Source organism: Apostichopus japonicus, chromosome 13 (assembly GCF_037975245.1).
Source record: "Apostichopus japonicus isolate 1M-3 chromosome 13, ASM3797524v1, whole genome shotgun sequence".
Taxonomy (NCBI): Eukaryota; Metazoa; Echinodermata; class Holothuroidea; order Aspidochirotida; family Stichopodidae; genus Apostichopus; species Apostichopus japonicus.
The window spans coordinates 3,712,008-3,733,709 of record NC_092573.1 but is presented as its reverse complement, the minus strand read 5'-3'; the positions used below and the strand labels follow the sequence as shown (position 1 = coordinate 3,733,709).

General features: G+C 36.0%; 2 protein-coding genes across 3 annotated transcripts in view; one reads left to right on the top strand and one right to left on the bottom strand.

The window, feature by feature from the left end:
* Positions 1-1,834: 1,834 nt before the first annotated feature.
* LOC139978607 (methylmalonyl-CoA epimerase, mitochondrial-like) lies at positions 1,835-21,045 on the bottom strand. Of its 2 annotated transcripts, none has more exons than XM_071988955.1 (5): positions 21,001-21,045; positions 18,890-18,998; positions 17,904-17,959; positions 13,413-13,559; positions 1,835-2,661 (listed from the first exon to the last, which is right to left on the bottom strand). In XM_071988955.1, the coding sequence occupies exons 1-5, from the start codon at positions 21,028-21,030 to the stop codon at positions 2,509-2,511; spliced, it is 495 nt and encodes a 164-aa protein (XP_071845056.1). In that variant the 5' UTR covers positions 21,031-21,045; the 3' UTR covers positions 1,835-2,508. The 2 variants fall into 2 exon arrangements, with proteins under 2 accessions (XP_071845056.1, XP_071845055.1); XM_071988954.1 differs by lacking the exon at positions 21,001-21,045 and adding an exon at positions 20,464-20,585.
* Positions 20,981-21,702, top strand: part of LOC139978601 (vacuolar protein sorting-associated protein 33B-like) — a 36,180-nt gene continuing 35,458 nt past the window's right edge. The window contains exon 1 of the mRNA XM_071988942.1: positions 20,981-21,115. Within this exon, the coding sequence (XP_071845043.1) occupies positions 21,008-21,115 (108 nt within the window). The 5' untranslated portion in view covers positions 20,981-21,007. The remainder of the gene's footprint in view (positions 21,116-21,702) is intronic.

Here is a 21,702-nt window from a genome sequence, read left to right as displayed (position 1 = left end):
ACTAATAAGAAAATTCTTATTCTATTTTTGGAATATATGAAGTTGTAATGTTCCATCATATGCATGGCTGAAAGCTTGATCAAGTCTAAATATGTCATCATGAGTTTAAACAGTTTTTTTTTAAGTTAATCACTTTATAATTGTTATTACTTTTTGCAAATGTTGACTTCCTAAACATTATTTTATCTTGACAATGAGTTCTGTATAACACCCTGTTTACAAATCACACTAAAAAATAGTACGAGAGAAACAAATTTCTCACATGGCACTAGGGTATCCCAGGCCAAGGAACTACTGCATTATATGTGAGTACAAAACTTGTAATCCCGAACAAGTTTAGAATATCGTTCGGTTGTCAGTTTCCCGTGCATAGCGTACTCATTCATGTCTCATGTACGGGTGAATGTGACGTACTCATTCATGTCTCATGTACGGGTGAATGTGACGTACTCATTCATGTCTCATGTTTGGGTGAATGTGACGTACTCATTCATGTCTCATGTACGGGTGAATGTGACGTACTCATTCACGTTTCATGTTTGGGTGAATGTGACGTATTCATTCATGTCTCATGTTTGGGTGAATGTGACGTACTCATTCATGTCTCATGTTAGGGTGAATGTGACGTATTCATTCATGTCTCATGTACGGGTGAATGTGACGTACTCAATTCACGTCTCAGGTTAGGGTGAATGTGACGTACGCATTCATGTCTCATGTTTGGGTGAATGTGACGTATTCATTCATGTCTCATGTACGGGTGAATGTGACGTACTCATTCATGTCTCATGTACGGGTGAATGTGACGTACTCAATTCACGTCTCAGGTTAGGGTGAATGTGACGTACGCATTCATGTCTCATGTAAGGATGAATGTGACGAACTCATTCATGTCTCATGTAACGATGAATGTGACGTACTTATTCATGTCTCATGTTAGGGTGAATGTGACGTACTCATTCATGTCTCATGTTAGAGTGAATGTGACGTACTCATTCATGCCTCATGTTTGGGTGAATGTGACGTACTCATTCATGTCTCATGTTAGGATGAATGTGACGTACTCATTCATGTCTCGTCAGAGTAAATGTGACGTACTCATTCATGTCTCGTTAGGGTGAATGTGACGTACTCATTCATGTCTCATGTTAGGGTGAATGTGACGTATTCATTCATGTCTCATGTTAGGGTGAATGTGACGTACTCATTCATGTCTCGTGTACGAGTGAATGTGACGTGCTCATTCATGTCTCATGTTAGGGAGAATGTGACGTGCTCATTCATGTCTCATGTTAGGGTGAATATGACGTACTCATTCATGTCTCATGTTAGGGTGAATGTGACGTACTCATTCATGTCTCATGTTAGGGTGAATGTGACGTACGCATTCATGTCTCATGTTAGGGTGAATGTAACGTACTCATTCATGTCTCATGTCAGGATGAATGTGACGTACTCATTCATGTCTCAAGTTAGGGTGAATGTGACGTACTCATTCATGTCTCATGTTAGGGTGAATGTGACGTACTCATTCATGTCTCATGTTAGGGAGAATGACACTAATCTCGATAAGTAGTTGATGGTCTTTATAGTGTTGGGAGGTTTTTTTTTCATTATCAACTACGGCACAAAGCTATAGGTACTATGACATTTACGATTGGGACCACAAGCAAGGAGTTGCAGCCTCTCCTCACTCACTTCAATTGATAGTTAAACGGATGTTAAACTGCAGTAGCACTTAACCCCGCCCCCCCCCCCCAAAAAAAAAAAAAAAAAAAAACTCTCACCATATCTCTCATAATTGAGGGACAAGCAAAGAAACAAAGCAATAGTATTATGTTTGTAAGTTGTATCAAGAGCTTTATTAAGCTATATTTGATACACTCTATATTTATATATACATATACAGTAATTAGTCACGTGACGTTCATTGTCTCTCAAATCCAAACGATCAATCTAACGTGGGTATTCACAAAATAGTTTTAATTAACTGATGCTGAGCTTCGTTAAAAATTTGATTAATAAGATAAACAGTGTCCCCAAAAGTTCACAGTTGGCGACTGGCTAGTTTACAACAAAGACTAGTTACCACCTGGACGGCAAGCATCACAGTTGTGTAAAACGAAATTACTGATTGATCGACGCCTGAAAAGTGGCATTGGTGTTGGCAAAACCAACCCAAGGTAGAATACAACATTGTCTTTTCTATTACACATATACCAAGATGGCAAGCCAACACCGATGGGAGCTTGCTGTACAGATTAAGAACACGAGGAAGACATCGTTGGAAATTTACTGAATTAGCAATATAACAGTTTGTATGTTAAAATGCTTGCACAATACGCATGACTCTCCATATGGATGGTAGTGGGTTGAAGCAAAAGGAACAATCGGAACGGTATACTTCGCTTAAGTTCATTTCAGATCAAGCGGACCATATTCTTATCAGGGGGATGATGAATGGATTGAAAGACTTTTCATGAAGTCTTTTATTCACGCGAGGATCGTTCATGCTTCCTCCAGTTCAATGAGTACACCCCCGCAATCCTTCGGGTGTAAGAACGTTACTGGTTTGCCGTGTGCACCAATCTTCGGTTCTGGGTTGAGAGGTCTTACCTTATTGGCTTGCATGGTCTTTATCGCTTCTTTTATATCATCGACCTGGAACAGCAAATAGGAAATAACATATAATAATAATAATAATCATAATAATAATGAAAATGATGATAATAATAATAACAATAATGATAATAATAATAATAATAATAATAATCATCGTCATCATAATCATAATAATAATAATAATCATATAATAATAATAATCATAATCATAATAATAATAATAATAATAACAAAAAATAGAGAGAAACGGTAGTTGAACACCAATATCACCATACGTATTACGTGATTCATTCATGCACATTGCCAAGTGTAGTAAAGAATCGCATGACAACACATTGGATGAAATGGTACAAGTTATGTACTTTAGCAACTACGTAAGTTAGGATAGTTGCCCACAAAAGACTACATAAATTACTCCCAACTAAATCGCTAAATCTGCTAAAATCAAATGAAAGAGAGAAGGGATAACGTTATAGTTGCATACAAGGAACAGTATAGCTTGTACTGCTAGTTTGCTGACCACTTTTTACGTGGTAAAAAGGCAAAGCATTATCACCTTACAGCACTCTACAATACACATCAATGATAGTCGTGATTGTGGTTGTGATTCGCTTCTAAAGGAAGTATCAAATTAACAGTGATATGTTTTAGACCGTTAAAAGAAACCCTGCTGTGTCAGTCCAGTTTGAATTATAACTATTTTAGTTTTTGAGAAATGGTCCTTTTAAATATCTGAAGCAAACAAATTTAGGTGGCTAGACTTAGTCTAGCACACAGACCATCATGTCAGACCCTAAGATCCAAGTCTTTTTATGAATCAATATTTTTTGTTGGAAAATCCTTTACGGATAAAAACCATGTCTTCTAAATACAATGTATCAACGTATATGCACATAGCGAAGAAATAATGATATAAATATTTCAACGAAACGGCCTTCTTTCTTAAACAGCTCAAACATTCTTATATGAAGAAATGGCAGTAAAACATCCTTAATGAGGTCGTGATATGAATCCGCATCTGTTGCGAGAAACTATTTGACATTAGATAACATGTACCAACTGTTCTTTTGTGCCCAATAGAGAACAGGCATGTTATAATTATCTCAAAGAAACTCCATACTGCCTCAAGTGTCTTCATCGTCGATCCGTGCAAATCAAAATAGTCATATATCAACCTAATGAACTTGTATTTCTGAAAGTTGCTGTCTTAGTCGAGTCGAGACCAGGACTCGCTTACATTGTATATTGGGTAGGTCATGCTTGTCTCACACTAATGTTGTAACATCATTCATATGTTGGTTCCATCCATATACGGGTTACATATCTTGCCAACGTTGGTAAATATCAAATTAACAAAACACCATTCTTATGAAGATAACATGCATTCATGGAATGCGGATCCTATGCCTGCATTGATTGCTTGATAAGAGTCACGGTACAACTATTCGAATGGGGGTATTCATGGTGATTTCGTTTGAAGTCTTCAGACTTCCTGAAAAACACAATGTAACAGACTTGGCTCATTTGCAGTGGTTTATTTCAACACTAAATTATCCTATTGTTGCTTCGTTGCTATTGTTGCTTCGTAACGTTGTTTTTCTATGAATGGCATCTCGTGTAATGTATTGAACCCACATCAAACGTTCGGAGCGACCGACAAACATAACAGACAAATACTGCAATTGTAACATTTTGTTGGTGGTGGGTGGTTTACTTCGAAAACCAGAATACCATCAGGATATTAGCTATTATTATATTATATATATATTTATATATACCCTCAAAGATTATGGTAAATCGCAGTACCTTTCTACTGTTTAAGAGGGAACAGTTTAACATTTCCGAGGTCACAACGTGAACCCTTATTGGTTTCTATACTTGATTATTACTTTTGAAGACGAAACCGAAGAGCAGAGACAAGCTTAAAAACCATATGGGTTCATTAAAGCGAAGCGACAAAGGAAATGAACGTTCTAAAAATATATATATATATATAAAAAAAGCCCAATGACAGTGAAGAAACGTACGCTTGGTGGGACAATTTGACTTCATTGAGAAGAAATGGATATGCTCTACTTCAATAATGACGCACTTAAATATCCTCTGAATATTCAATAGCACACCACACACTGAACTGACTAAAATATGCGTGGGACCAAAACAAGAGGATCATACAATTTTAGGGTATGCACTTCAGAAGAAGACGTCCATACTCTTGTACCTTTGAGTTAAAAGAATTCGTCCATTTTCATTTTATAATTGCCGGTATGCTTAAGAAAGGGCAGTGTAAAGTACTGATAGTATAGTTGCATCATTTAAAGACGACACGATGAAGTAATATTAAGTGTGACGAAACCTCGAAAGTATAAGTAAATACGTTATCAATCGATGATATGTCTTCTGTATGTTTATATATATACTTCTACATACACAAAACAAATACTAGAAAAATTACAAAAATTATTTTAGTCTTCGCGTTCATATAAATGAATAACGATATTTGTTACAATACCGAACATCTGTCAGTTACTCTGTTAACATTGCTTTCATCCACAGGATGTTCATAGCATTAGGCATATATATATATATATATATATATATATATATAAATATATATATATATATACACACGTATCATAGCATAGTCAAGAAAGTCTGTACAGTCAAACAAATTTCTCGTACGGTTTAATCTCCACGGAGTTTAATGATTAATCAAGATTTAATTTATTCATTGCGTATTCAATAAAATGTATACCGCTACTATATGCACTGCATAGATCATTATCACTTGCCTAGTACAGGATTCTTTTCAGTATAGTGCAACCATGCACTATTGAAAGCGACTGAGATACAGGGTGCCGTCAATTTCATGCAAACTTCGTTGCAGTGAGAACATAAAAAGTTTTATTTGAAAGCGAATATCATAGACCATAGTGCCAATAATTTATAGCGTGAAACATTTAGCTGAAGGAAAGAGACCACTACATACATAAAATGAATGTATAGTCACACGGTAAACAATACTGCATGGGACAGCACTAACGCATGGTCAGTTATAAGCTATTACACATGGACAACAAGAAAATCAAGTTTGCTTTATACGGTGAACGGTGGTTGAAGGGCCATTAACTAATGACGACATCACAATTGTCTGTAAAGTCAATTTTGGGCAAATATGTACATATAAATTAGAAGAAAGAAATTGATCCTCACAGAATTACAGGTCAGTTAGCTTCCAGGTTTGATGTTATGATGTAGAAAAAAAATCGCTTCTAAAACAAGGTCTGACTTAATTGTATACTGCTGCACACTGCTTTGAGAGTGTGTGCACGAACCTTTTACGCGGTCGGATACGTTTTTGACAGACTTTGAGATTCACGTGTTAATTAAACGAACTGTGAACAATACTGCCATTATATTGGTATATGTAACCATCTAAAATACAAACCAACATCAACCCAAGCAGATGTAGTTGCTGCAATACTCCCGGTGCTCATACCATTCCATTCTGTACTCTATTAGCATGCTTCAATGTACTCGTACTGACAGTATGAACAATTCCTATGTATCTCGAAGTTTGATATAGAGACGGGATATTCATTAAGCTCATACGGCCAGTACAAGTGGTTTGAAGCATGACATGCACATAAAGTTTATAAAAAAATCCAAAAATAATGTCTCAACTAGGGCGAACCAAGACCCGTATACTAATTGTTTTTATAGAATGAAGGTGGTTGCTGTATATACGGAAATTATTCAGATTGTCTCCGTACTATACCAAAGCACAAAGGGATCACATATTTATATACCATACACATGAACACAGTAAAAAGTTTTTTTAAGAAACGCCAAACCTAACGGAGTTTAGTACGTCCAGAAGGTTATAGGACAGTTATTAAACACTGGAGGATTCCTAACCAAAGATGTTTGTGTCTACGGACGAAAAAGTAAACGTTAGTAATTCACCTAAATCATACCATTTCAGGTCCAAGGTCTCTTGCAGTGGGAAATCAGGTGATAATGGCGACGGTATGTTTAGTGTGTTATTACGATAATCAAATCTCTTGATTAATACTGTACTTCGAAGACAAAATTATTCGAATTATTATTTCCGGTCAATTTGTAAGTCTACATTTATGCTAATATGGAAAATTATTTTAGTTGGGCCATTGAAATGTTATTTTCCCTGCACACAGGGGAGAGGCAGAGGAGGAAGGGGGGGGGGCTGAGGGGTTTTGTAGGATACATCTCCCACACAGATTGTCATGGATTTTCCATAAGTTTACGATGACAATTTCACAGATATTTAGTATGTCTCACTTCATCTTTCACTAAAAAAGAGGGACATTAACTGATTTACCCGAATCCAGCATAAAATTAAAAGAAACACATCTGTTTTCCTGGCTTTTTTCGTTTATTCCTTCGAACATGCATGTTTGCATTCTTTTTTCTACTATACAGCCATTACGGTTAGCTCAATACCCAAATAAATATACAACCTGAAAGTGCTACTATAACTGCCCAACCTGAGAGCGATTACACACGCCGTAGCGATCATAGGAAAGCCTACCTAAAATATGAAAGCAACTATAATTTCAACATCAACATAACCCTCACATACTATAACCATAATTTTGTGTTCTCACAAAAATTGCAAAAATCGCTGATATCTGCCGATAGCATACTATCGTTACTACAGGCAGTGTAAATGATTATGCACCGACTTGTCGAAGCGTATCCCAAGCCAACTGCAAGAGCCGTGCATATATCTGTCTATATATGCTTGCGGCGTTGGGTACAGGTTTTTATATTAGTAAGGACTCGGTAGGCTACGGTTTATGCATGGCCGACCAACCGTACGTTTGGGGGCCACGGGGATGCACAGCGAACTATTAACATCATAATTATTCATTGAAAAACAGACCTCTTGTCTGTGTAAGTGCTAAACAAACTGCGCGAAGTGATATATATATATATGTGTGTGTATGCTGTTTACCTCCAAGCTACTGTTGGCGCTTAAAGTTTTGCGAAGGGTAAAATGTGGATGTTTGTAGATACTATTACCCTCTTAGTGTTGAGAGTGAGATACAGTTGGACGGTTTTCACCATACTGAACTAGCACTATACTAAATTCAGCGGCAAATGCATTTGACTTACTGCTGAGGGTGTGTACGTTATACAGGCCACCAGCAAGTTTATTGACAGGGACTCGACTATCTACAGAAAGACATCTGGCATGAGCTATAAAGTGCGCATGTGCGATCAACTTCGTTCCGTTTGGCACATCATATTTGAAGCGGCCATGCCCTGACCGCAGGTATTCACACACTGCATGCATGGCTATATATATAGTGCAATGAGCGCAATATGCAGATTGTTAAAGCGCGATGCCAGTTTTGTGGCATACAGGTCGGTTGAACAAGTTTTATCATTATACGTTTTATGCTCCAGGTTCAAATTAAATCCTTAAAGCGGGTCTTTAATTCAGATTCTTATTGTATAATAGCGTTATACGTTCCCACTGCAAGTAAATATATATATCAATATATATCTGTACTTTGTAATGTCATTGTGTGGGCGACACGAATTCACGTCCCAAATCTTTAACGGTAGAGTGTGACGTTGCGCTTAGATGGATACCACGCGGCCCAAACTGATTATGCACTCTTTACGAAGTGTTATGTCTGTATTTCATTCGACCTACATTTAAAAAAGAAAAATCCCAAATGTACACCGAACAAAAGTAGACAGTGCATAGAATTAGGTACTGTACGAAATTACTGTTATACAAATAAATACCTACGTAAGATATAAGCAGTCTAATTTCTCACAACGACAGGATTGCAACCACAATCAACCCACTCCACCACTTCCCCTTTCTTCAAAAGATAACAATTTATTAAAAAGGGGGAAGAATATGTCTGCGAAACTACTATCTTGAATAATAGCCACCCCTATACGTAAACAAAACTATTAAAATCATATTGACTCAGACAACTTCAAACAGGCCTATATCGGGACGGTGAGTATAACGGGACAAATAAGTTCTAACAAAGGTTCGACTGATTTCTATGAACTTGAGGAACAAACCAAATTCCTTTTTTTTTTTTTTTTTTGATAGGGAATATAATGTGGAATTTTTAAGTTTTAAGGAATTTTAAGATAACCCCCCCCCCCCGAGAAAAAAAGAAGGGGAATAGTTAGAAGAAAAAATACCTGCAGGAGGCCGTCTACAGGGTACCTCGTAGACTCTTTGAATTGTAGCGGTTAATGGTATTCACTATAGCATTCCTGGTTACTCTAGAAAGACAACCGTACGCCCCCAGGCAAAGAGGGCAAACAATGGAATAATACAAGTTACTATCAGTTTTAGAACACAAGAATGTCATTCATTAAAAAATAAAAAAAAAGGGCAGAAAAATGAACGGCATTATACTATTGTAGTAGCAGCAACACAAATATATGAAATATTTCTCATTGTCTGTAGTAAAACTGTGAAGCCTTTGCAAACAGAGTGAAACTAGTTACTATTAATGCATTCTATTAAAAATAATCCTTTTTCTGAAGCACTTGCAAAAGACGACCGTCATAAACATGCTGTACAGTTTTTCTCTTTAATTTGTTTCTTTGAATAAACAAGCAAAAATTTCCTCAAACATCACTACTGGTTTTACATTAACGAGTGTTGGGTTGCATAATGAAAGTGTCCTAATGGTCTGTGTGATAGACTAAATAGTACAACCACTTTATTTGATCAGACTAAAATGTTGAAATGGTCTTTATTCAAATCAAAAAAATCTAAAACAAAAATGGTATAGAAAGACAACCTCTGGATGTCCTACAGTAATTACTGAAGTTATTACCGAAAAGAAGGAAAATTGTCAAAATAGGCCAATTAAAAATAAAGAGAGTATCCCTATTTGGCATGTGTACATTTCTTTCACTTCCAAAAGTAAACCAGCCCAGATGAACAAGAAAGATACAAAATAGAAAGCAGCAGAAAAGAGGATATCTCTATGTTATAGGGATCAACCTCAGAGGCATGAAGTAACTAGAGCAAATGTTGTACGGTAACATAAATTACTTCTGTTCCGGTCACTAAAGAAGTGTCAGCCCCCAACCCCCCCCCCCCCCCCCCGTTTAACACTTGACTCAGTCGTGTGAATGAACACATCCCAGGTGTGAACAGTAATTGTCCTCAGTGTGAGGGGTTTATATAGAAACTACATTCTATACGTTTACTCACTTCCATTCATTAAACAAAAACAAGTGTTTGACGAAAAACATTAAGACGTCGTCGCAGACGACTTGGAAAAAAAGGGTGAAAACGGCAATATTGCATTTTTATCGCAATAACAAACTTCGCCTCGTTTTTAGTAGATGAACTGGCAAGAGAAATAGCTATTCCGTTGATGAGATTCTAATGTAGATGAATTCATAATGAGAAAAGCTGTCAGAGAATGAGAAGTGAGATCAACGTAATCAAGTTTCGTGGACAATATTTTGCACAGTTATTATCTACCGTATACTATAGAGCAAACGTGAAAATAGCGCAATCAAATACGGCGGCTAAAACATGTAGGGAACAACAAGATTAACCAAATACTGGATCACAGCAAACTGGTGAAATCGTTCAAGAAAAGGATGTTGTGTCTAAATTGTTCAAAGCTTTGTTACCTCAGTGACTCCATTTCCCGTTTCTAATGACATATAAACATAAAGTCCACAACCTTTTTTTTTTATCTTAATTATTTCTGATGAATGTTCACCAGGAAGAAAATTCACCAGGAAGCAAATGCGACACCCAACATAATGACTGCAATAGAGTATAGGCCTAGTGTATACCTTAGCTTATATTCATAACATCTCATGAATGCACATGGTGAATGTTAAGAGATCATACGTTGCACATTTGTACATAGTCCAAAGAAAGAAAAGAAAACAAACAACAATCTTGAATACAAACCAAAAACTACACAGAGAAAAACACAGCAACTATACAGTACAGTCGATGTTTCAGAATATATCTATACTATAAGAAAACCAAACGATAATTGGCTACTGCATCTGTTTTCACGAATCTCGTTATCAAACCATACTTGCTTAAAACCATGTCCGGACTAAGTCAAATACAAAATGCACGGTAGGTTACTTTTTCGATGAAGTGACGAGAAACGCAGCAATTTACATGTATTGTTCACGTGATCTTCAAAGGGGGGAAAACGAAGAAGAATTCATCTTAAGTAGATGAAGTCTGCAAGTTGTATAGCCTAGGTTTTCTACAACAATTCGGTTTATATTGGCATATCGTCTTGTTCCTTGTTTTATGAGGTATGTCAAATGGTTAAGGCCGTTGGGGTTACACATCACACACGTGACACGAACTGCCCCAAGAAATGCCTATATGTTCTCTCGAAAGTACTTCCGCGATTATGTGCTTACACAATTAGGCCTATACGTAATAAACATCTCAAAGTGATTTTCCTGCTAAACACATGCTCATTCCAATTGGCAATGAACTGTATGATTGGCTAAACTGTATTGATCATGGGAGTTTACATTTCAAAATGGAAAATATGCACACAAAAAACATGATATGCATCTGTCAGAAACAGACATATTAATCAGTGAAAATAAAAGAGATGCAGCAACTATTGTTCTTGCATGTATGCAACAGTTTTACATCAATAGTACAACCAGTATATACATCACGGCTACAATTTATGGCTGCACTATCGTGTTTTTAAAAGTTTGTCCGATTGTCTGAGTCAAGTGAACCTGTTATCGGACGCCCCCCAAAACACCCTATGAGATCTTCAAGAGGCGATCTGTTGATCAACAGTACAGGGATACCAGTAACACCAGCCTTAAACCTGAGTTCCTTCTCAACGAAGTTTGAAAAAAATTGACAATCTTAAAGAAAACTCTAGGTTTTCCGTGAAACAACCATGTACGCAAATTTCTTTAGAAGAAAAAAGCAGCACTGGTCAGACATAAAGTCTGGTTGAAAGAGTACATTGATAAGTTAAACTAAATATCGTCAACAATTTTATAGCATTTATACCTAGGTTTAGCTTAATGTGAATATACAACTCTGGTCACAAAATGGATGAAAATTATCAGCAAATCTTCAAGGTAAGAAAGTAAGAAAATAAGGAACAGCAACATACATTGCAGGCTGGAAACAAAATGGCGGCATCTATACAGATCCATGTGATAACATGCAATACATGGTACTATACTGTGGCTACTGAGTGGCAGCCTGGCCAAGATTAAAGGGGAGCACAAATACTGTAAGTTAGAGGGTTGATAACTCATTTTGATAGAGCAGATAATTTAACAAACTTGAAATACAAATTAATTTGAATCCTGTCCTAGCCAATGAGTTCTTTGCTCTTTCAAACATATATAAAAATTGTGTTCCTTCAAGTTATCTGCGTAGGTTATTCCTGAATATGTCAGTAGCTTAATACCAAAAGAAACATGGAAATGGTATATAGCAAAATGTCAAGAAAAATTCTTTTTAAGATAATACCTCAATCAATGCTCGGCTATATCATAATGTAACAAAATGTACAATAATCCTAAATTGCTAATAACTGAATGTCAAGTTTCTAATTAAGGTGCAGACCATCCCCAATGCAACACACAGGTCATAATAAGTTCCTTTACTTTTACACTGGCATTTGGTTTATAGAGAATTCCAAAAAGTTTGAGACGGATAGTTTTTGATAATTAAAGTTAACTATCAAAGTTGTCCGATAGATCAGTTCAATGGCTATCCCTTCGTCAATTGAAAACTATTCGTCTATTATTTTCAGTTCTGTTATTAGCATGACATCAAGCTCCAGGCATTGCAGAAGAATAGTCCAACACTGCCATTATTACTAAACTGCACAAACAGCTATTATCTTCATTGTGGTCTCAAAAATGCAATTTATAAAGCTTGTAGCCAGTCAAAAGCTATAACATTTTTGACTTGATTGAGAATCAGAGAGCGGTTTTTAAACAAATCATCCAAGGAGAACACTATTCAACGAGCAACCGAAAGAGCCGCTTTTACAAAGATTTTTTCCCAGCAAAAGATTTTCCCAATAAAAGGGGGCTACGACAATCAACCCTTAAAAATTACTACACTCGGATGATTACGCTGAATTGCATATTCAATCAAAAATACTTGACCTCGCAGTTTTTTTTTATTATTTAGCTGTGAATGCAAGCCCATGCCCATGAAAATTACTCTCAATATGGATAGCAAATTGGTTCTGCTCTGCAGAGCATGACCTGACACTTTTCTCAATACAATAATATGAACCACTCTGAAATGAAAGAAAAGGCTTCAAAACAGAGGGCGATATGCTACAATATGTGGTAGATCATATTTCACTACACCTTCATTCATCTAAAAAAATTATCATTTCATGGTATAAAAAAAAAAAAAAATTGTGTGAAAAAATACAGTTAAAAATATTATTTTCTTTTAGTTAATACTGCATTTAGCTTTTCAAAACTGCTTAAAATAAGATAAGGTTCTTGAGTAAAGTATCAGTCATATTTGAAGTTTACACAGAATATGATGGTTATTATATAATAAAATTAATCATAATAATAAGAATAATAAGAATCTACATATTAATATTGGAGTCATTAATCATCTGTTGTGGCACAAGAAACAAACAATATTGTTTATATCCTCTTCATTTGTTTGCACTGAGGTGGTTTTGTATAAATAAACTATCAGTTTAGTAGCATTTTAAAGGGAAATAACCTACGATAGTGTTTTTACATACCTCAATACATATATGGTGCATGCCACCATCTGGTTGCTTCTTCAAGAATCCCTCAATTGGGCTGTTCTCTCCAAGTGGATGAAGCAGCTCCAGCTTGGTATTTCCAAGCTCTATGAACACTACACGAACACCATGCTCTGGCAGGGGCTATAAAATGACAAGAGATAGGCCAATCATTATTTAAATGGGAGAGGAAGTAAGCATTTTCCAAGCATTATTATCCTCCAATGATTCCTTGGGGATAAAAAAAAAAAATCTTGCAACATGCACATTCCAAAAGTTATACCACCAAACCGTAACTTGTAGTACGTAATCTATTTAGGAATATGACGCATTTAATGAATTAGGAATGTGAAATTAAGAAGGGACGTTATTTGGGTTGTCTGTTAGTTATCATGTCTGCCCATCAGTAAAAAGACTCATCGTAGTAAATAATAAAATTAAGTTTGATTAATAAAATATATCCACTGACATAACTTTATATCAAAGATCTTCTGAATGATATAAAATGGTAACGATAGGTATATATTTTACGTAACTGCATCATAGACGGATGTAAGGAATATCAAAGTTTTGCAATATTTCAATTAAATTCATAACTTTGTATTTAGCTTAAGAGGAAACAGTAAAACAAGTTTCCCCACAACTTCAATTTAAAACAATAAAGTCACTTTGGCTTAGTTTTATTGCAAGTTTCACAGAATATTAGATCACAAATACTATTAGATCAAAACCGGTAATTTATGTCTGTCACTATTACTTTGTGTGTAAAACTACAGCACAGGAAAACACTGTTGATTACAGACAACAACGTAATACTGGATAGGCCTAGAAAGGACAACTAACTATATTACCAAAGTCTGAAGGTTGACTGGCTATGCTGCCTGCGACTATTAAATTTGGCAGATCAGGTTCAGCCGAATATAAAAAGAAAGCATTTCTTTATATTTCTGAATATGCAAAAAAAAAAATTGGGAAATAAATAAAAGCAAGAGCCACCTGCATTGAAGAAGGCCATTTCTTTCGTTTGTGTTACCTTCAATTATTTTCTACTTCTATGAAACTTAACTCGAAAATCTTCAAGATGGAACTTCAACATGACTCAAAGGTTCAGGTATGTAGATTCATTGATTTCTTCCGAGTATGAACAGAGAAATTCAAGATGAATATTATAAAAATTAATTTAGAATCATTTGGCTCAACCTATGACCTTCTGATGAAGTCATTGAAAGTTTGGAAGTACAGTACTGTACATACGAACAATGCATTCAGGGAGACTGATGTTTTGGTTTGAATTAAATTATTGCGTCTGTGCTTCAGGTAATGTGAGGAATGGTTAAATTACTTACTATAATAAACCTCGTTTTCTGTTCATGTGTCTTGTAAGGTAATTAAGTGCTTGATGACTATTCATGAAGCGCCATGTGCAACATTTCAAAATTTTGTGTGTGTGTGGCAGGGGCAGGCGGGTGGGGGGGGGGGAATGGGGACCCATTATAAATTTCCCTTGAATGATTTAGGTAAGCGTATGAATCTTTAATTGAAAGACATCCTGCCCCTGGATGAGCGGTCTACTGCTTGAATGGCTGAACTTAAACTAAACTAAAACTGAATGTTTTACCATTGCATGACTTTCTCTTCCCCATTTCTCACTGCACAAGCAGCCGTGTCTATCCATTAGTGCATTCTGCATTGAATTTGTTTAAATCTGCATACACCATTATTGACCAGGGTTAGAGTTATATGAGAAACATGAACTCAGTTTAGCGCATCAAAATTGTAAGAGTAACGATGAAATCAGGATTACAGTAAGCCTAAAAGGTTTGAAAACAAAGAAAAATGAAACATTCAGTAATTAATTTTTGGTTAAGTAAATGGATAATTAGGAGGTGTTACTTGAGAATTCACACCTAGTGATATTACTATAGAAAGAAAAGATTGCATCTGGACACTAAAAATAACTTGAGTCCCGAACGAACACCAATTGCATTTATTGTATGACCTACTTAGTGTAGTTGTAGAGATGCCATCTTATCAACGGCTATACTTTGTGAATGTTCTACACAATATATAGGGCAGATGCCATACAGTGCCCTAGCTTCGCTGCTTGAAAGGGGCGGCACGCCCCACCCCACTTTTCGTCTGCCCTGTTCCTTTTTAAACCAACTGTCACTGCCCTGTCCCTCTTTCAATCGCCCTTGTACTTCCCTACTGGCCAACTCAATAGTAGCTCCTTGTAGTTGCAGCAATTTATTCCACCCAGTACATAGGCCAGTATATAAGCCTGTTTCAACTACACAAAACCCGGAAAGAAATGATCAAACCACCATACCTACAACACATAGTTTGCAGCCACTTTCAGTAAAGTTTGCATATTTCTGGTAAATCTTACCAAAAGTATTGAGTAGCTCATTCAACATAAGATTGCAACTTAAGATCCCCTATTCCCACTCATCCTGTCCACTCCACCCTCACCAACACCTCCACCCCAAATCTCCAAGTTAACCTTAACTTACAACTATTGCATGATTCCACTAAATTCTTAAGTATTTTGTTGCCAAGGCATTTTTTCTCATAGGTATTAAGCACATGGAAAAAAGTATATCCTAATAGTTCACCTTTTAACATTTTCTTTGGTATTTGACATGGAATTTTGTCCAGTGGTAGTAAAACACTAACCACGACAGATCTCCAAGGAGAATTGCATATGGTATGTATTAATTAATGTTAATACGCGCAATAGACATTCAAATTTCTATCCAAGCCATTTTATTAGAGTCAGTATAAAGGAAACATGCCAATAACTGACCACATTGAGATTATTTTTCCCTTTTTCAGAGCTCCATAACTAGATTACCAATACTTCTCTCAAGAATCTCCCAATGACAGGAACTGAATATATCGCTTTGAAACTACGTACATATTGTTCCGATGCTTCTATATAATGGACTCTCATTCAGAATAACCTACCAGTATTAACCTTCAAATTAAAATGTTGACAGAGTTTATAACTCCATTACATTCATGGAGGACTTATGTCAGCCTGCAATGTAGTTAGTTTACTACTAAGAAGCCTCATACAGTATGCATGTGGGAAAAGACAAAATGACATAATATAACTTTAACTCCATATCAGGAGGCTGTCCACTTTACCATATGGACTGGCCATGGCCCATTTCAGATGAAAAATCCATCTTACTTTAACTGGAAGCCATGACCTACTAGAACTGATAGCTTTCATTGCTTTTAATGACACCGCCATTTATTCGCTCAACCATAGTAATATTAGCTTGGAGTCTGAATTACTGACTGTCACTTGAGGCATTTGAAGGAAATTAATCCAATCCAAGACTAAAAAATAAACAATAAAGTATCAATACTCACTAAGAGTATGACCTACTGAAGATTGGGGCATAGCCATAGAGAATATATATAACACTCACAATGTATACAGTATGAATTACTGACAAGTCACTTGAGGCCAGTGTAATTATTCAAGTTCAAGGTTAGGAGGATATACAGTAAGGCACCGATACTGAATATGATTGAGAACGGAAGATGAAGATCAAGTCTCAGAGGATATAATATCCTATGAATAGCTATGACTTAAAACTAGGGGAAAGGGATATCAGCCTAACTGTGCACACAAATAACTTAAAGGGATAGTACAGTGGCTGAAGTTGATTGCGTTATACAAATGCTGGAAATTGTCTCAAATATGTATGTTAAAACCACATTTTCATAACAATTTTCTTTATGTTAAGATATGAATTTGTCAAATTTGGTGGTATTTTGTAAATTATGCATCTGGCACCAAGCAGACTGAATGATGTCATCACATCAATTCAGCTGAAAAACGGTTTTGTTTTCTTTACATATAAATTCACTCTCTTATTCCCAGAGGAAAATAATATTTCTCCACCTCCCAACCCCCCCCCCCCCTTCCCACCAAAAGAAACTATTTCGATGAAAATGTAAATACAGAGAACCTTGAACGCGAGTCAAGTACTCCAAATGTATAAGGTTTTAAGGATAAATCAACAAGAAGATTAAAAAAGGAAAGTAAAGCCATTGACAAACATTTACCATTAAGACATCACAGACCACCTGCTGCGCTCTGATCCAGAGAAGAATAAACGTTTTTTGCCATCCAAAATAGGTTCTATTTAATCAACCATATCTTGAGTAAAGAACAAGATATTAAAATGAGGTTTTCAACTAACAGTGTGTAATATTTTTCTTTTTCCATGTAAGTGTTACATCATCTGCCACCTGAATATCCCTTTAAACCCATGAGTGAGTGGCAGACACTATTAAACACATCACAGGGGAGGATTACTCCCAGACAAAGTGTCCAACATGATGATACCATATACTAATGATTGGGTATCATAAAAGTTTTATGTCTAAAAAGTTGCATGGTTACATTGGATATAGTACAGTGTCCATCAATTAATAGTTATTGAAGAGAAAGGTCAAGGCAATGCTTACCATTGGTTCACTAACTTTGGCACCAAGAACATTCTTGTACATATCGGTTGCCTTTTCTGCAAAAAGGAAACAAGTAGGAGGAAGAAACATGAAAAACATCTTGTAGGTCACATGACATAAAAAATCATATCCGACCAGGTTGTGTGCATCAACAATAAAAAATTGCCTCAAAGTTCAGCTTTTTGATGGAATCATTACACTTTTAAAATGTTCTTTTGGATTTACATAATTTTGTTTTTAAATTACATCTCCTTGCCTTTTAGTCATTGGAACAATTTAAATGATATCAGTGAATGAGACACTACTTGTCTAAGTTTGTTTGTCATGACTAATCACGTCTTGAAAGTTGATGATGTACTACAGTCTAAAGCAACACAGTTTTGGGTATGTATGCTAAATCTTTGGAGTTTGAAGTACCAAGGGCATCCACAGAAATGTAACAGTGACAAATGGCATTTAAGGTATCATTCCTTGTTTTAAACTCCTTTCAGCAAAATTGTGACATTTATTAAAATGATCTACATTTTCAGTGGTGCATTATTAATAAGCTACAGTATTCAAAGAAAGTCAAAATGGATAGGGAGATTATTGGTCAAAGAACTGATGTTGTACAGATTATTGTACAAGGCACCTTCTCAGACAGATCTAAAAGCTATCATAAGAATGCTTGAAGAAACAATATAATTTTAGATTATCTGTGCATATTTTCTGATACCCTTGTTCTACCTTCACACAAAATAGACTACGAAAATTTGATGTTCAAAACAACTATTGTGAACACTTGCTTTGTACACAAATGAAATACCAACAGCTGGAATCTTTAAGTCTGAACAGTTGTAGTTTCTGAGTGGGGTTGGGTGGGAGGGGGAGGGGAGGTAAGGGGAGGTAGCTATATGAATAATGTTGGCAAACTGGTCACCTATCTCTCAATTAGCTTTCCTGCACATGCAGGTTGATCATTAGAAACATTGTCCATTAACACCTACCAAGATTAGGTACAGCTATGGCAACATGGTTCAACTTGCCAAGGTTCCATGGAGCTTTCCTCTCACTTGAAACAGTCCTTTGGCAGGCAGCTATGACTTTTGATCCTTGCTGAAATGAAATAAGTATATATAGAAATGGAAAGCGAATTTTATTTTATTTTCATAAAGCTTGTACAGTAAAACTTCTCACGCCAATTTTGACAGGAGTGAAAAGCATACTATCAATACCAGTTGTTTTTCAGCATAATAATAACTAGTACAAAAATCTGTATAATTAGGATACCTTAAGTTATTTATATAAGCAATTTTCTTATTTAAATTGGAAGCATAGGAGCATTATCTGTTAAAGTGTCAGTTATACATGTCTGCACTTTGTGGATGTTCTCTGTATAGGTATATCTGTACAGTAGTTATAACAAAGCAGTGATGTTGCCTTCTCTTCCCTGTGTCTTTTCAAAATTGTTTCTCACAACTATTTTGCTCTACAAACACAGAAACCTGCCCACTCTAATTGTAAGCAAACCTTGACATCTTTTTAAATTACTCTTTTTAAGAATTATATGAATATGCCTACTATTATTATTAGCTATTAACTATCAATAAGACCATTCCACCATCAGATATTTAACCAATCAGAATACAGGATACATAATTTACATTTTCAAAGGCACAGTAAAGGAAGACAGATTCACTGTGATGAGTGTCCAGTCTGATAATTTAAATTTCTGAGGGTCCATGATTATATATGCTCTCAACAATGCACGTCCTTCTCTAGCTACTGTACTCTGTGAAGCAAACTTAAATTTCATCAAATTCACATCAATACAAAGGAAACACAGCAGATTGCATTGTGGGGCCTCTGAAAAAACAATAAATTTGAATTAAGGGGGGGGGGGGGATGTTGGTTAGTATGTCTTGGGGAATGGTCTTACTTGGGTGAGAGGGTTTAGATGAAACACCCTTGCTATTTTTTCTTTGAATTTAAGTAACAACCACTCATTGACCAGTGGTTTATTGCCAGAAAAACTCAGTTCATTAACTATGTTTTGTATGCCATGAGCCTGTGTGTTACATTTTTTTTTTTTTTACTGTTGCCTGACCGAGGAGGAAAATGAAGCATCCTGGGGATTCCCCCTCTCCCTTGGTTCTGCTACTGTTAATGTGTCTGTAGCATTTGTGCTATTTAGACTAGACATGTCATAAAGCAACATGGGATTCCATCTTTGTTCAATTATTTAATTGTTAAATAAGGAAAATGGGTCTTGCTGTATTCGTTCAGGTGCATGGTTAATACCATGACGTTTTATTACTCGCCAAGCAACCGGCAGGTATCAAGTTCACGGCTTTTTTCCCCTGGCAGTCGGGCGAATTGTCACGACCTGGGCTAAAAACTAATTCATCGTATATCGCACAACCCCTACCAACGCAACATGACCAATAGCACTACAAACAATATAATCTTTCTTTACTTATCTGTGGTGGTATAGGCCTAAACACTATTAAATGAGGATAAGTTTGTTTTCAGAAACCAATTAAATGTAGAACTTGTTTCAAATATTAAATAGTTCAAATACCACGCTAAGCAGTTCGCGATGTACGAAGTTTCTGAAAGTTAGTGGTGACAATCTAAGCAGATACCCCGTGGGCGCAGACATCTTGAATTTTATTAGCTCTGGAGTCATCGAAAGATATAAATTATCGAAATTGATATATTTTTTCACCATTATTAGAACCTTTTAAGCAACTTATAGCAAGAAAATATTTTATTATTACGATAAGTGTAAAATTGTAGATAAAAGGCTATGAAATAAAGCAGAATAAATATACAATTTCACTTTAGACTATACTATTTTTCATAGTAGGGATATGGATAAACATACAACCTCTATTGACACTAGTGGAAGTGAACGTTAGGTAGAAGTGGGCTTTACGAGTACTGTAGGGCAATCTTCTACTAGTACTACCACCCAGCCGCTGTGCTGTACCCTCAGTAACATTCGGAATATAGAAGCTTTCTTTTTATAAGTTTTGTGTTGGAGTGTAAATTTCACATTTGGACGATACACGTCTGACCAATTTAGTTCACTTTAGACCCCATGCTGCATACTTACCAAGAATATGGCATCACGCGACGGCAACATTCTAGGCCCATCTGGTGTACCTCTCCCAGAAATTTCTGTTCTTCGTCAGCTTGCTAAAGAACATTTAGTTCATCTTCTAGAGTCGGTCGGTGCTTTATTTGTGTTGATTATTTTTTAAGGATTATGACATTTAACATGTTAGGTTTGCGTACTAGAGTAGTCCGAATAAGGCTAGTACCCCTACTAACTATTACTAGCCTAATGCAAAACTATCGATGCCTAACAGAACTGAAGCCCTAAATCACAAATACTAGGCCCTATAGCCAGGCTATAGGTGGTATTACACTGAATTAGGCTGTAGGAGTAACATAGGCATACAGTAAGCATATAGTTAGGCCTACTTGTTTTGTATTATGAGCCGATCGTTTTGTGATGGTGCAATAATTTAGCCACAATGCCATTCGAGTTAATGACCAGAACATCTCTTTTTGGGCCCCAAGATATCCTGGAGAGAGGGGGCTATCATATTTTCACTTTGATTTCACAGTGATATCAGGAGATGAAATCACTTTGTTCACTTTTGATTGATGTGTTATTTTGAAAGTGATGTGAAAGTTCAAATCTGATTGAATGAATACTTCATTCAACAGTAACTTTAATGTTTGGTGGTGTATTCTGCACTGTAAACAAGTCGATTGACTTTTCCTATTAATGTCTTTTTCTTTCTTGTTC

Coding starts and splice junctions, on each gene's coding strand:
- LOC139978607 (XM_071988954.1), bottom strand. CDS start 20,571: ATGACTCCAGAGCTAATAAAATTCAAGATGTCTGCGCCCACGGGGTAT. Junction 18,999..20,463: donor ATCGCGAACTGCTTAGCGTG/GTATTTGAACTA, acceptor ATTTCATTTCAG/CAAGGATCAAAAGTCATAGC. Junction 13,560..17,903: donor CCAAAGTTAGTGAACCAATG/GTAAGCATTGCC, acceptor GTCATTTTATAG/CCCCTGCCAGAGCATGGTGT.